The sequence below is a fragment of the Syngnathus scovelli genome, chromosome 2 (assembly GCF_024217435.2).
Source record: "Syngnathus scovelli strain Florida chromosome 2, RoL_Ssco_1.2, whole genome shotgun sequence".
Taxonomy (NCBI): domain Eukaryota; kingdom Metazoa; phylum Chordata; class Actinopteri; order Syngnathiformes; family Syngnathidae; genus Syngnathus; species Syngnathus scovelli.
This window is the reverse complement of record NC_090848.1, coordinates 1961924-1977629: the sequence shown is the minus strand read 5'-3', so window position 1 is coordinate 1977629 and position 15706 is coordinate 1961924. Positions and strand designations below refer to the sequence as shown.

Here is a 15706-nt window from a genome sequence, read left to right as displayed (position 1 = left end):
AAAAACTTTGATATACTGGATTTATTGATGGCAAGTGTAACAGCATGACACAAAACTGCAAACATACATCTAAACAGATGCATTAAACACATGCAACAACTACACAGGACAAAAGTACCATTAAGAATATAAACAGCTAAGAGCACCATGGGCTCACCAGAATTGGCTTCCAAGGTCGAGTATATATATTTATATACAAATTTTCTTTCTAGACGGAATAACTCATGAGGCAAAATGCAACATTTCAACAAAGTGCCACGAGGAAAAGGTTTCTAAGAGCCCTCAAACGCAAGAAGGTTGCTGAAGCCCAAAGCGAGCATCCAACACTTCCTATTTTTGGCACCGCACAGCAAGACAAGGGCAAGTCAGACATATAAAAACATCCACGCGCAGGCAGCAAGTCGGCCATTACAACTTTGCGGGGTAATAACTGTGGAATGTATTGCTCATTTCAAAATGTAAAACATACTGACTAATATCTTTATCATGGCTCATTTTGTTTCTTTTTCTAAACGTCTCCTTTATTCATCTTCACTTTGTTCTCAGTCATGTCTTTTTGATCATCTTTTAAACTATTGTTTGACACATCAGAATCGACTGTGGCCAAAAAATAAAAAATACTCCCTTTATGATATGAGACGGCGACAACAAATCAATCTTCCACTATTTGAGCCGGTCGACAGAAAGTCCAGTGATGCTCCACCGTGTTCTCGTTGGCCCGCTCGCTCATGTGGTGCACACGCGTGTTACGAATGGTAAAGCCTTGTTTCATGATGTAGTCCATGAGATGAACCCGCAAGGACACCTCCTGGTGATAGTCACACGGCCCGAAGGTGAAGGACACCTGGCAGTCTCTGGTGTCCATCATGTGTTTGTTCCACTTGGTGAAGTTGTTGGAAATGCCCTCGAGGAGGGCGTGGACCTTTGTGGTGATGGTCAGCTGTGTGATGATGACGGCTACTGGGTTGGAGTACTTGGACAGTTTGCGAGTGCTGGAAAGCTCCACGACCTGCTCGAAGATGTCCGGAGGGTACAGCGGCTTGGGATCGCTCAGGCAATGGATCAAGGGTTCAATCTGATAGAAGTCGGCTTCTTTTCTCAGAAGGTCTGTTTCTGTGAAGCCAGCCGGGAGGGTGAGCTCCGACGTCCGCAGGAAGTTCAGGATGTACCTGAAGAGCGTCCCGTCGCGGTCAATGAAGTAATTTCCCTGGGAGTCGCGGGTTGTTGGGAAGTCTCCCCGGAACATGGCGCCCAGCATGGAGTCGGGATAACGCTGCAGCGTGGACACGCTGGTTGTGTACAGGTGACCTCCGACGTTTAAGGTGACGGGAGTAGTCATCTGAAGCAAAGGTGAGAGAGGGAAGATCTTTTTGATGCATTTGAACAAGCCAAGGGAATTAAATCAGAAGGGCTGCATCGATATGAATGTCGGTCCCGATACCCTGCGTCTTGCGGGAAAAAAAAAAAATGCTCCGATGCTGAAACACCGATACCACTTTACCTTACAGGCAGGTGGAGTAGAAGCCATGCCAGCTGTGTTGAAGAACTTAAACCGGGGTTGGGCAACTGAGGACTGCATGCATGACCACACTTTGAGTGGCCCCTTAATTAATCCATTTAAAAAAAAAAAAAGGGGGGGGGGTTGAGTTTGTTTTTTCCAACCGTAATTGCGTGATGTAATGTCAAAGGAGTATCTGTACTAGGTATCGGTACGTACTCAAATGTAAATACTTGTTTGAATAAACGTGGGGCATTCCTGTTTATCTAAAATCGACTACATTTTGATTTCTTGTAATGATAACAATAATGCAATTTATTTGTAGGTGCACATTATTCAATCAACCAGTAAAATCAAGAATGTAAAGACATGCTTGGATGATAGGGCTTGCAAGTTTCACTTACCCTATGGCCCCAGCCTCCATTATCCATTTGTAGACAAATACCCACTTGGTCAGGACCCGAAACAGAGCGACAAACGTGGTTTGGCTCAGTTCACTTCTACCTGTAAAACAAAAAATACAAGCCGGTTGAGTAATGTGGTTAATTCATGTGATGTAGCTGTGTCAGTTCAAATTTGTTTCCAAATTAAATGTGCTTATGACATCACATAGCATCAAAAGACAGTAAAATAATAAAATATCAATACGTACATATGCTTAACCTTGTTTGAATAGAGGGTGAGGATTGGTTGTCCAAATATAATTTCACCCCCCCCCCCCCCAAAAAAAAAACAAATTAGGTCATGTTAATAAAATTATTTGAGATTATTTTAGTGTATTTTTTAAAACATCATAATGTTTGTTTTCTTAATGTTTTTAATGTTTATTATAAGGCACTTTGAATTGTCTAGTCGACTACATAACATGAAGTGTGCTATACAAATATGTCTTTCCTAGTTTTGGAGCTGAAACACATTAATCGTATTTCCATTCATTTCAATGGCAAACAATACCTCGGTTCAAGTTTCAAACGTTCCCATGGACTTCTTAACTCGAGGTTCCACTGTTTGGACAATTTAGATGATTCAATAATCTCAAATATGCGTGTTTTGGTAATACGCGAGATCATCCACAGAGGACGGTACGGATTCGAACCTCCGTCCTCAAAACTTTAAGACGAATAATCAAACCAGTAGTCCACCATGTCTCCCACAATCTCCCTTTGCCAATGCAAGCGAATGCTGCTTCGATTTAAGCGCAAAGCATTGCAAATGTGAACTTTTATTGCTAAGGCTACTAGCTAGCCTGCTAGCTAGTGAGGCTAGCGAGCTGATGTTACGGACTCAGAATTCAAGTTGCTCATTTGAAATGTAAGAAAAACGATAAAATTCGAGCTCACTGACTCTTTTCAATTGCGTCCTTTCGTCCCAACAGAGGAGCCCGAGCGAGGTTGATGTTGAGCGGCGCTGATGCCAGTCAGTGAGTGATGTTCACCGCAGCCAAGCAGACATGCACGCGCAGTCGCGTATGCACGCGCACGGATTTGTCTTGCCCGTTTACACGCAGCTTTACGGTAAAGCCGATTTCAAAATAAAAGCTACATCGTACCGTATTCTCTGTGTATCCCAAGTCAAATATAATCAGATGACTTACTAATTTCTTAACAGGAATTAATGAATTATCTACTTAGCATATTTAGACAAAGATGTAAATTTTGGAGAGCTTTGTCTTTATCCATGTTTTGAGGTCAGGGTTCACACCTGGGCTCCAGCTTTCCTGTGTGGAGTTTGCACATTCTCCCTGTGCTTGTGTAGGTTTTCACCAGCTCCCTCCCACATTCCAAAAAAACATGAATGTTCTCTGTGACTTGCTGGTGGACCACTCCAAGGTGCACTCAAGGTGCCCTAAAGTCTGAAGCTGACTTTTGAACCCAGAACCGAGAGGCACGTACGCTAACCGGCAATATTTACCTAGTTACTAAAACTGCAAAGTAATCATACAACAGGAGACTATGTACATGGATTTCATAAATTACCGTAAATTCTCGACTATTGCACAAAGTTCTGCAGTCAAATCAAGCACAGTAACTTTACCCCCCACATTTTCTTTCTATTATTTATTATTAACTACACAAAACCCCAATTTCAATTCAGGATGATTTCTTTGCGCCTCCTCTCGCTTCTTGCTGTAGGATGATGAACTCGAGGATGAGTTTGGCTGTGCGACAAGGCTTCTCCATCACCACAGAGTGGCCACAGTTCTCCAGCAGGTCCACTTTGCATCCTGGTAACATTTCTGCAATGACCGTAGCTCCAGACACATCCACCACCTGAAGAAACACCCTTAATTGTTATTAATTGTAATTAATAAACCCTTAATTGCCTGGCAATGGATTTTTTAAATGAATTAATCAAATGTTGCAACAGTGGCTCATTAAGCCTCAAAATAGAGTTTACTACGACTTTACCTACCTGATCCCGTTTGCCCCATATCACCTGCACAGGTGCAGTGATGAGATGCAAATGTTCCTGTAAAGCATATCTGGATTTCTCACTCACAATCTCGAGAAACACTGTTTAACAAAAAGGAAATGCAATCACTACTGTGTTTCATGAAGACACCAAAATTTCAGATCGTTCAAATGAACTAACCTTCTTCATAAAAAGAGTTGTGAGGCTCTCGGACATCCACGAGTCCTTGGAGAATCTAAAGAACATGATAGCTTGAAATGTATTGAACACGGTTTTAATAAAAAAAAAAAAAAAAAGACTGAATCTGACCTGCTGAGGTATCTTAAAGCGAACATGTGAACACAGCCTGAACATATCCTGCATCTCCTCAGGCGTGGTTGGGATGAGTGGAATATTCAGTGTGTAGTTGCTACGCTCCAGATCTTGCAGATGATTATCAAACTTGGTCTCACATGGATGTTTGATACCTTTAGGAACATCATAAACTTTGATATGAATGGCTACACGATATGCGATTGTTTTAATGAGCCGCCCAAGAATAATTCAGTTGCCATGACAGAATTAGATTCAGTGGATCAAAAAAAAGATAAGAAATTTAGCTTCGCACTAAATGATGAAAGATCATCTGAAGGTGTCGTGCTTGTCTGATTGGATCTCAATGCAGCATTTGATGCAATGGCCATGTCTATATTATTATTGGCACATACAAGATATTTACCATCTGGACAAATGAGCGTCATGCTGCAAATTTCTCTTGGGTAAGTGGCGGCGTACACCCCGGCGACATTCCCCCCCATGGAGGTCCCAACCACATGGAAAGGCTTCCGGTTCAAACGAATGGTTTCCACAAACTGAGAAAAAATGCACCAAAACTGACTTTTAGAGTGAAAACATGTCATCAGCCAAATATATTGCGCTGTATATTTTTTTCCAGTGTATACCTGATGAATTCTCCTGGCCTGCCCCACGATGGAATAATCCTCTGTGTTGGTCCGGGTCGTACCCTCGTGGCCTGGCATGTCCACGCATACGATGTGTAGATGTTTTGGCAGGTACTGATAAAAAGAGCATAGCTTAATGTATTATTTTTAACCAACACAATATTCCCGTACTTTTCAAACCTGGTAACACCCTGAGACAAAGGCTGGGATGCCTCAAAGAGAAGTACCGTATTTTCCGGACTATAAGGCGTACCTAAAAACCTAAAATTTTCTCAAAAGCCGACAGTGCGCCTTATAGTCCGGTGCGCCTTATATATTGACCAAATTCCTAAATTTAAACTGGCCCAAAGCATTGTGTCATGAAATCAATCATAAGTGGCCTGCTGAAGACTATGAATCATGAATCAAAAAGACTATGGATCGTTATTTTGTGATTATAAAGTAATTTGTTGCGTCTGAAGTTGAAATAAAAAAGATAAAATGGAGAATGATTTGATTTGGATTCGAAATCTGACATGATGCATTAATGGTGCGCCTTATAGTCCAGTGCGCCTTATATAAGGACAACGTTTTAAAATGGGCCATTCATCGAAGGTGCGCCTTATAGTCCGGTGCGCCTTATAGTCCGGAAAATACGGTACTTGCATTAATTAATATGAGTTATTATTGTATTAATTAATTAATACTTGTAGTCTAACTTAGGGCATAAATATTTGGCGTTCGACATGAACACTCAGACCAGAACTGTCCTATGTAGCATGTGTGCAAGATTCTTTAAGATGACTACCACCATGCTACTATGCTAACTGCTATGTAGCCTTGAGTTTTTTTTTTTACTTTTAGTTTTATTTCCACTTGTCTTCACACTTGTTTTAACATTATTATGTCAACCATTTTTCTGTAAGATGACTCCCACCATGCTACCATGCTAACCACTATGTAGCCTTGAGGCTAAAAAAAAAAAAAGTCAATCAAGCTGCCAACTACTTTCAGTTTTTTTTTTCACTTGTCTTGACACATTGTTAAATCAACTTTTTAGCTTTTATCTCAGCAAAAACAAACAAAGCTAACAGCTCAGATTTATGCAGACAAAATAAAAATTGGTCTTGCATTTTAAGAATTGTCCTTGTCCTTCAACATGGCGGATAAACAATCAATAACATTGCCACCTCACTTTTGTCTGACCTTGACAAGTGTGAGCCAAATGTCTTTGTGAGTCGAGAAGCTGTGCAGCATCAAAATGGAGGGCCTCATTCCGGGCTTGCCTCGGCAGGAGTAGCAGAAACGGTAACCTCTACAATCCGCATAGTGGACCTGGAGACCCAGAGTCCTCCTCCAGTACCTTCACAAGAGCATCAGAATTTCATACATCACAATTTTAAGCATCCAAACATTCTAATCCGCATTGTCCGTGACCCCTTTCTAAATTATAATAAGAAAGAGTAACTTATCGACCTTACCAATAGTAGACTTTAATGAGTGCCGAGGGCCACAAGAGGAAGGAAGCGACGAATGCCAAAATGGGAATAGCCAGCGTTCCCCCAGCAATTATCAACAGATTCACAAGCTCTAATTCCGCTGCCATGTCTTTCCTGGGTTAAACATAATAATTAAGCGTGTGATTTATCGTAGGACGATTGATCAAAAGTTTCACAAAGCTTTTCAAACGAGGGTATAAAAAAAGCGGACTTACTAGTCTGTCGATTTTCCTTCCTCGATTGTTGTCACAGGGCAGGATGAACTCTTTAAATCATAAAAGAGTGTCAATTTGAATTCCAGAAATGTAGAATAGCTTCATCCCTGCGCCAGGCAGTTAGCCCTCGCAGATTATGCCGGCTCTAGATAAACTTATTGATTAATAGTCATCACCGGGGAAGAAAACTGGGCCACTAGAATATTCCGTCGTTCTTTTAAAGTGAACGCACAAAATGGAATTTTACAAATGATGCTAACATTTTGCAATTTGCTGTTCAGAACTTTTTCATGATTTATGGAATTGTATTTGATTGGGGATTTTTGGACGATTTAGGATTCAAGTACTAAATCCACCACTAGGTGTCATGAGTGAGCATTTTACTGATGATCTGTCGCTCGAGGCAACCAGTGTGCTACCTCTATCCCACTTGAGCTATCAAAATAATGGTTTTACAAAATAGTTTGAAAAAAAAAAAGCAATAAGTACATACTTGCATAAGCTATTTTTAATAATGCTTCATCCTGACTGAATTTTTTAAACACATCTCGTTTAATTGACGATCAAACAGCAAATACAATGTGTTGCGTAATAAACATGGAGTTGAAATAATCCAGTATATTGTTGGAAATTGTTGTATTCAAGCTACACGGCTAAGAATTAGCCTGCTATTTGCTGATGGCGTGCAGAACTGACATTCTGCTGCAACCCTGGACCTCTACTGATGACCTACATACAGAACAAACTGGAGCAGAATAAATGGAGGGATGCAAGGCCAGCATAGGAATTTGTTCTTTTATTTTGGTCTGTCTTGTGTATTTTGTTTGTTATTCCACCAACTGAGCTCCAGCCACAATCTGGTTGTCACATGACGGGGCTAATTCAAACGGTTTTGTGCCAAGAAAGTTAGCATTGTTGCGACATCTGAAATTCAGCAAGGCATGGGTCATTCTGTTGAGAAATATTCGGCTTCCTCCTCAAGTGGGAGTTCTGCCCACTTTGCGGGACGGACTGCACCAAAAGCATAGCTCGGTCATTTCGGCTTCATATCAGTACAGCTGTTACGTGAACATAGTTTGTCGAACTTCAGATAGCAACATTGCTGATTGGACTAGCGGCACAGCTTTTAATTGTTTCCCAAATTCCAAAACTGGAAGTTCACATTGTTGATGAGGAGGCCAAATATTGACATTTTAGAATTTGATGAGAGAAGCATAGCAATCTTGTTTTTTTAAAAGTGTTTAATTCACACAGCATTGCACAACAGTGAGAACAAAATAAACATACAATGCCTGGAGATAAAACTAGTCGTCAGATTTTCCATCAGCTTTAAATGGAATGAAGGGTCGTAGTGTTCTAATGAGCTCGCTAGAATCTTTTAACGTGTGAGTCACGTAATCCGTGTTAAAATATGAGGCATCTAAATATAAACCATTGGTTAAAAAAAAAGGCTTGCTCACTGGCTTCTTACAAATGCCCAAAATGTGCAGAGGGGTGGCCAGGTCAGGTCAAGCCAAAGATTTATGCTAAATTCATTCCAAGACAGATTTATTGCTTCTTCCAGCTGTCCATTAAGGTTTATTGGGGATTGAATGTTACGGCAGATATAATTGACATCCCGTAAACAGTTTGTGCAAAGTGCCCAGTGCTTATTTTTTCTAGCCCATTTGAGATGTTGCGTCAGTTTATGCTAGCATGTTGTTTAGCCAAGTGTGCTAGCTAATGCTATGCTAGCGTGTGGTTTCAGTACGTATGCTAGCTAATGCTATGCTAGTGCGTTGTTTAGGAAAGTGCTAGCTTTTAATACTGAATATTCTGTTCACATTAACATCAAACCACATCGAGTTTCTCCGACTTGGCAGCTAAGCAGCGCATAGCTTTGACATTTTCAAGCTACCTCGTCAAAGCCGAACAGTAAGCAAAGCTCCGCTATTAGCATAGATTGGTTAGCTAATAGCGCTATCAGCATTAGCTTCTAATAGCTGGCAAGATGAACAGATCTGTGCCATTAATTGACAAGTGTAAATTGAAAGTGTTAATGTGTTGATTTATTCTTTATTCTTTGTGTATTTTGATTGAAAAATATCAGCAATCCTTTTTAAAGACACCGTGAACTCGTTTAAATTGTGAACAATAAATCTCCTTTAATGGGCTCATAATTGGTGCATGAGGTCAATAGGTCACTTTATTGAGTGCTTATTGCGTTGACAACTACACACACTATCTCATGAGAGTCTTGAGCCATCTAAATTCTTCTATATAACTACAATTAGTCTGTAGACAACATTTACATTCATTAATGAACAACTTATACAGCTCAATATTTTCCAAAATGGTCCAAAAGATAGACCGCTAATACTTTGCAAACATTTATAGAACTTTCTTTAATGAGCACAAGTGCTATGTGAATAAAAGTTCCAAGATGTTGATAGAGTGTTACATATGACACCTTCTAATTAACAGTGCAGATAATAGTACGTGTCGCGCATGTCAGTTTCAGTGCGGAGAAATCTAGCTTCATTTTGTGCATGTATGTGTGGCCCTCAGGTCTTAAAGAGCGCAGCAGCAGTCACAGCCGTTAAAGCCACAGCAACCAAAGGCCCCCAGATCATCCACGGCTTCTGAAACAAGTGGTGGCACAAAAATGGAAACATCAGCGTCACCATGTGAAAGCCGCCCTCTGGCACAAGCATCAATGGAAAGCGACCGGGGCGGTGCGACAGAGAATGTCAGTTCAAAAAAAAAAAAAAAATGAAGATGAGCTCATCCAAAAGTCACTGGGAGAAAAGCTTGTTAGTACCCAGACATAATTTCATTTCACAAGCTGACTTGAAAGGTTAGATTGCTGCTGCACAGATTTTTTTTTGTTTTCCCACTGGAATTTTTTTTTTTTTTGAAGAAGGAGGGAGCAAAGGGGTTGCTTATTAAGCCATGCGATGATCTGGAGGATGAAAATGACAGACGTGGGCTAGGAATAATGTGTACCTTACTACCACAATGCGCCGAAGCACCATAACAGCAAAGCCAGGACAAGGCCGATGACTATGGCTTGAACAGGCAGCATTAGGGGCGTCTACAGGAGGGAAGTGATATGATCATAATCAACTAACTATTAATAGAGGAACACCCTTTGGTAAGTTTTTTATTTTTATGGGATTCACACGGCTGTCAATGTTGTCAAGCAACAGGAAACACACCGGATGAGTGATTCGGAGACATTTAAATCATACAATTCTTGGAAATAATTTTATATTCAGTAATCGATTTCTCAATCTACCTGAGCGAGATGAAGCAACCTGAACGCACCTTTGTTCCTTTCTCTTGCAGATCCTTCATGTTGGCTTTACACTCCTCCAGTTCAGTCACAAGTGACAACTTCTCCTGCTCCATCTTCTCATAGTCGTCCTTCAGGTCGGTCAACTCCGTCTTGGCGGCCTCATACTATAAAAAAATGGATTTGAATTTAACTCAATGGAAAATGGCTAGAATATTTTAGCTACAGCTAGTGCTAACTCGCCGAGACTGTCTGGCTGCTTTTACAGCCCAAATGACTTGAGACAACTTGGGTTCAAGTTATTTATCACTAGCTCGGCTTAAGTTACCTTTAATGGGGCTCGTTGAATGTGTTTAAACCATCGTGCTTGAGTTTGATTACTCGCCGCTTGTGTTTTATGTGCGTACTTTTGTAAAAGATGATATCAACATCATTATTAAATCGCATTTCAACAAACTTTCCATCTCGAGCAACGATGTGTTTATATTACTTCAAAGCCTTTTTTTTCAAAATTTATTTATAAAGAGCATGATGCAATCACATACTCACGTGCCAGAATGACAAATATTCTCAGGAGTGCATGTAACAACCTATTATAATTAAATATGGCGGCAGGCGGCACAGTCTGTTTCTGGAGATGGTTGCGGAAAGGTTACTAAGGTGGTGAGAGTTTCGTAAGATCTTTGCGTAAACACATAACTGGTTTCTCCTGATCAGCAGGGAACTTGAGAATTGGCTGATCACAACTAAGACGGTTCACCTGTTTGTGCTAGTCTTTTTTTTTTTTTTTTTGCAATGACTCAAAACAACACGTTAGCTTTCTGCTATTATTGTTTTCGTCCAGACGACTGCCTGCTAAACCTGTCGTGAAAAATCTTTGTCTACTTGTCAGGATGTTGTCACAAGATGAGAAAACGAGTCGTGCGTACGTTAGCCGTGTTAGCACAAAACTGTTGCGTAACCCGGGTATCATAATAAAATCTAATGATTTGATCTTGATGTCATCTGAGGCTACAAGGCTCCTTTCACACGTTACATTTCTGGAAAAAAAAAGCGATTAGGATCAAATCATCAGATCACTACAATCCTAATACTTTTGTCGTAATGTATAATGTCATTTTTAAAAGTCCATCCTTGTTGATGAAAGAGAAACGACACTTGGTGAGCCAATCAAACGACTCGTAAATATTTTTCACACGGTAACTACTTTACAACGCAAAGATAAACACTCTGTGGTGAGGATAAAAATAGCCTGAGTGTTTTTATGTCTGAAGCAGCGCACGTTTTGACTAGTGAGACAGACAAAAATTACACAACTTGTCATTTTAAAGGCATTGCTGAACTTTATGACCTTGGATTAGCGATTCCTTAACAAGGTGTCGCTGTGAAGAGATTATCGGGTTTGCTGCGGGGGATTATTATTACCGTATTTTCCGCACTATAAAGCGCACTGGATTATAAGGCGCACCTTCGATGAATGGCCCATTTGCCTTAATATTGGTCCATATATAAGGCGCACCTGATTATAAGGCGCACTGTCGGCTTTTGAGAAAATTGGAGGTTTTTAGGTGCGCTTTATAGTGCGGAAAATACGGTACTTGTTTTGAAAATCATTTACTTACCACCAATAATGTATTTTTTGCCCATCTGGTGGCAGGCAGAACAATAAAATTGTACTTTTGGTGACATTTTTTGGTTGGAGGTGTGGTATGAGTTTTCTTCTGGTGTCAAGAACAGAATCTGCCTTGGCTTACTAAAAACCTGAGAAGCTGATTCCATCCTCACCTGTCTCCGCAGGGCCTCCTTGGAACGATCAGCTTCATCCAGTTGGCTTTGTAGCTTGCGGCTATCCTGTTGGTGCTGAAGCTCCAAAGCTGCCAGCTTCTTTTCCAGCTCCTGCTGAGATCTCTCCAGAACTTTCAGGTTGTTGCTCAATTCTGCATTCTGGCCACGTGAACTAGCAGCAAAGTAAAAAAAATAATCATTTCAGAAGATGGTGGTTATGACCTTTGTGACAGGTGATCATATCCCAAAACATGGTTGCCTTTATGAATTCGGAATACTTTTAAGATGGTGAGAACATGGAGAAGGCGAACTTCTGGGATGGATTCAATTGGCTAGCTCTCATAAGATGAAGTGAAAGCATCCTTCGTACTGACCTGACGAGCTCTTTCTCCAACTGCTGCTGTTTCTGCTGCATTGCCTCATTTTTAGCACAGAGTGCTACACTTTCTTGCTTCTCTTTCTTTTGGGCCTTCAGGAGTTCCTCTTTCTCTGCCCTGAGGGAAGTGCACTCACTTTGCAGATTGCCCTTTTCTTTCTGATGCTTATTCACCAATTCCTGTTTCTCCGATCGCAGACTAGAACACTCCTTCTGAAGGCCGTTACACTCCACCTGCATGGACTGCACCTCATTTGCTGTAAAAAAAAAAAAAGAAAGACCCAACAAATTTTATTCATGTCCATAAGTTAAAATGTACCAACAGATCTGCAAAAAAACAAATTAATATAAATTATTTAATAATTAATAGTAGTTTAATAATAATAATTTATAATTAATTTAATAATTTAAAAATAATTATTTTTCGCACTCCATAACTATGCAAAGCTGAATCATCAATCAAAACTATCCTAAATACTGTAATGCCTTGAGATACAAGTTAATTTGTGCCATGACCACACACACGACTCAAAACATTCGTATCTCAAATCGTCTATCACCATTGAAACAAATGGAAATATTATTAATCCGTTCCTGACGCCCCTCCAAAAGACATACTTTTATGTTTTTGCTATTTTAATCAAGAATCTACAATATTGCACTTTATAAAAACAAAGAAGAAGAACATAACAACAATGTAAAACATTAAGTCGTTTGTGCCTGCAACTATCAATGCTAACCTTAGCTTGTCAATGGGAATTTACATTATAAGTTAGCATTATGCTATTTGAGGGGAACAGTTTTGTTGTTTTAAATACACGTGCAATTCTTTTCGTTTTATGTTTAGTCCGACGGTAAATTTAAACCGGGCATGTCATTGGACAGCTGAAAGCTTCTTTACTGCCAACAAGCAGCGCTCGTAACTCATGCTCGCGCTAGCAAGTCAGAGCAAAAATATCAGATGATTGACGGCTCATATTAAAAAAAAAAAAGTCGCGTAGACCGTATCTTCAGGTACCATTTGTATGTAAAAATATGCAGATTTCGGAAATGTGTAATAATGATCATGAGATTGTCAGGATTTCATTTGTCCAGCAGCCAATGAGAATTAACCGATGGATTATTTTGAGGAATAACAATACAGCAAATCAGCTTTTGCAGCCGGAGGCACCTTGTATTTCTGCCGTTTTCTGCCACTGCTTGCCCTGCTGCTGGAGATCCCGCTGCAGGTCATCAATCTCACGCTCGTATTTGCTAGCAGTCTGACGCCATTTCTCCATTTCCTTGGAAACGGTTGCCAGGTTGAACTCCACGGCGCCGACGTCATGGTCCCGCTCGGCGGACGCTGCCTCCAGGAGGCGTTTCAGCGCCTTCACCTCGTCACGTGAACTTTCTAGCTCGTCACGTAAACTGGAGGAGACGTCTGTCTGCTCTCTGAGGATGTCCATTTCATCTTGGAGCTGCCGCAGTTGCCCTGTTTAAATTCAGCTTATTATTTCCAACAGCGCCGGTAAGAATATTTTCAAGGATGTGACATCATATTTTCTGTATTGAGCAAGTAGACTGCAAAAGATTTTACCTTCTAGCTCCATGCATTTGTGTCTCTCCATGTTAGCCTGATCCTGGGCCTTCCCAAGTTCATCATTCAAGCGCTGGATTGTTTTTTCATAGTCGCTTGAGGAGCCCATATTTGAGCGGGTGAGATCATCTGCGATAAAGAACAATGGTCAAAATCAAAAGCGCTATTCTAACAAAAGAGTGGGTCGGCCGTTAACGTAAACGTTCCTATCTTCCCACAGACGCCGTGGAATGTCGAGGCTGAACATTCGTCGCGGTCATAACCAGGAGAAGACCATGGCGTTGGGTGTCATCATAAAAATAGAAGGGTAACTTAAAGGCTCTGCTTTTTTAATCTGCTCCAGTCCCAAATATTATAATAACCAAGGCTGACACACCAGTTAATTTCCCAAGATATTAAAACAAGCCTATTACGTAAGCTAATTGCCAACCCAGAAAAAAAAAGCGAAACATTAAATTTCCTATCGGATCTAGTCCGTCAGTCATTCTGTTTGGTATTGGACGAAAACAAGCTCTGCTTCGCGCTTCCCAGCGAATATCTTGATCCACTAATCTGTGTTGGCTAGAAAAAGAGATGACCTCATCTTGGACATTTTAGCAGGGGGAGGAAAACGAGTCACAACATTTCGAAGCATGCACGCCATAAAAGGATGCCGCTGATGACTCTCTCACATTGCCGTCGTCTTAATGTACCGTTACACGTTCACAGAAGCGCCGACGGATGACATCGATAAATCCGAGGCAAACAAGGGGGGGGGACTACTGGAGGCTGGTGGCACCCTCCGGCTCAAGCGCATGACCAGCCTGCTTGTGCGCCAGACAAAGGCCCGGCCGGGCAAACTGTGTTGTGTCCAATCTGTTTGCATGTTTCCATGCATATTTATGAGTGAGAAAGTAAGTGGGCTCCTTGTTATTAGTGGTGGTCTTTGTCCAGTTGATAGAGAAGTATGTATAAATAATACATAAATAAGTCAAATAAATGAAATTAAAAATCGACCACAATATCTTTAGCTGACCTATCACGGTTTGAGTGTCAGGCAATCCAAGTATTAATTGGATTAGAATGTATAAAAATACCTTTTGGTGAGATAGGATACTGTGCATCGTGCTGCGTGATGACACACAAAAAAAAAAAGTAGAGGAATTTCTTTTTTTAGCTCAAGTGCTGAAAGCTAAAGTCATGGCGGCGGCCCAGCTGCCCTGTCGCTTTCCACCCTAATGAATGACACGGCCTGATTCAACGTATGTAGAATCAGTAGACAATGCAGATCATATGGGTAAAGAAGGTTATATAAAAAATTGATTCCGGAAAGACTGAAACACTGCGGTGAGGATGTCACAAACGCTCTCTGTGTTGTGCAGTGAAGCATTGCAAATGCAATCCTCAGGCAAAAAGGAATCCACTCGTGAATCCTCTTGAAGATGGAGTCATAATATCACATTATTCTATGATTTTTTTTTTTTTGAAAAGTCTTGGTTAGTCTGCTGACATGTTCTCTGGTCAAGGAGACTCTTCTAATATGAGACACTCAAATTTGCATATCAGATTGTAAAGTCATGGCACTGCCTTTAATTGACAATTCAGAATGATTTATAATTTTCTTGGTTTGAGTGATCGGTCAATGTCATAATTCGTGTTTGGCCAAAGATAACAAAATATTCTGCATTACCTTTAATTCGTGATATGTTGCTCATTGGGTCACTCATTTCCTTTTCTTCCGTGATCTTATCTGCATTAGAATGAGACAAAATTAAAAATAGGGGAAAAAAAATAAAGATGGTGGTTAAAGATTTGAAATACATTAACAACAAATCCAACAGTGCATGTTTTTTCACGAGCAAGTTGCACCGTGAGGATATTAATTAATCGCAAAAAAATTGTCAAACTTAGTTGAAATAGTTACCTCAATAATCCAGACTAGGTTTGTATTGCTCTGCGGCTCCAGCAGTCCTTGACATGAAGAACTCTTCTCCAACTATCAGATTTTTTTCGGATGCTCAACGGAATAGTCCAAACGGGGACCTGGGGCGGGGGGGGAGGTCTCTGCATTTAATGCCAGATCTCGCTAATTTTTCAACCAAAAAAAAACACGAGCGACAAAGTTGTGATCTAATATATTCAAAAGCAAATAATTTAAGTCGAATTAAA

The 15706-nt window shown here is 40.5% G+C and overlaps 3 protein-coding genes and 1 long non-coding RNA gene across 10 annotated transcripts; 1 reads left to right on the top strand and 3 right to left on the bottom strand.

Annotated features, from left to right (window-relative positions):
• Positions 1–6: 6 nt before the first annotated feature.
• Positions 7–2987, bottom strand: kctd6b (potassium channel tetramerization domain containing 6b). Of its 2 annotated transcripts, XM_049752100.2 has the most exons (4): positions 2843–2987; positions 1903–2002; positions 1502–1603; positions 7–1339 (listed from the first exon to the last, which is right to left on the bottom strand). In XM_049752100.2, the coding sequence occupies exons 2-4, from the start codon at positions 1927–1929 to the stop codon at positions 653–655; spliced, it is 816 nt and encodes a 271-aa protein (XP_049608057.1). In that variant the 5' UTR covers positions 1930–2002; positions 2843–2987; the 3' UTR covers positions 7–652. The 2 variants fall into 2 exon arrangements, with proteins under 2 accessions (XP_049608057.1, XP_049608058.1); XM_049752101.1 differs by lacking the exon at positions 1502–1603 and having other exon boundaries at positions 2843–2985.
• Positions 2988–3156: 169 nt separating this feature from the next.
• abhd6b (abhydrolase domain containing 6, acylglycerol lipase b) lies at positions 3157–6901 on the bottom strand. 2 transcript variants are annotated; one of them, XM_049752098.2, is made up of 9 exons: positions 6545–6901; positions 6312–6443; positions 6037–6193; positions 4852–4965; positions 4629–4761; positions 4220–4377; positions 4091–4145; positions 3911–4011; positions 3166–3768 (listed from the first exon to the last, which is right to left on the bottom strand). In XM_049752098.2, the coding sequence occupies exons 2-9, from the start codon at positions 6434–6436 to the stop codon at positions 3589–3591; spliced, it is 1023 nt and encodes a 340-aa protein (XP_049608055.1). In that variant the 5' UTR covers positions 6437–6443; positions 6545–6901; the 3' UTR covers positions 3166–3588. The 2 variants fall into 2 exon arrangements, with proteins under 2 accessions (XP_049608053.1, XP_049608055.1); XM_049752096.2 differs by having other exon boundaries at positions 3157–3768; positions 4629–4965.
• Positions 6902–8662: 1761 nt separating this feature from the next.
• On the bottom strand, positions 8663–15583 carry slmapb (sarcolemma associated protein b). Of its 4 annotated transcripts, none has more exons than XM_049752092.2 (9): positions 15462–15583; positions 15228–15287; positions 13559–13687; positions 13151–13453; positions 11978–12236; positions 11604–11775; positions 9851–9985; positions 9530–9617; positions 8663–9165 (listed from the first exon to the last, which is right to left on the bottom strand). In XM_049752092.2, exons 2-8 carry the CDS (start codon positions 15262–15264, stop codon positions 9534–9536), a joined length of 1119 nt encoding a protein of 372 aa, XP_049608049.1. In that variant the 5' UTR covers positions 15265–15287; positions 15462–15583; the 3' UTR covers positions 8663–9165; positions 9530–9533. The 4 variants fall into 4 exon arrangements, with proteins under 4 accessions (XP_049608049.1, XP_049608050.1, XP_049608051.1 ...); XM_049752093.2 differs by having other exon boundaries at positions 8663–9162; XM_049752094.2 differs by lacking the exon at positions 9530–9617.
• Positions 9527–14668, top strand: LOC125987717 (uncharacterized). Of its 2 annotated transcripts, none has more exons than XR_007488145.1 (7): positions 9527–9677; positions 9872–9955; positions 11616–11741; positions 13281–13489; positions 13595–13677; positions 13779–13865; positions 14267–14668. It is a non-coding gene; the product is annotated as an uncharacterized lncRNA (long non-coding RNA). The 2 variants fall into 2 exon arrangements; XR_007488146.1 differs by having other exon boundaries at positions 9872–10478.
• Positions 15584–15706: the final 123 nt, after the last annotated feature.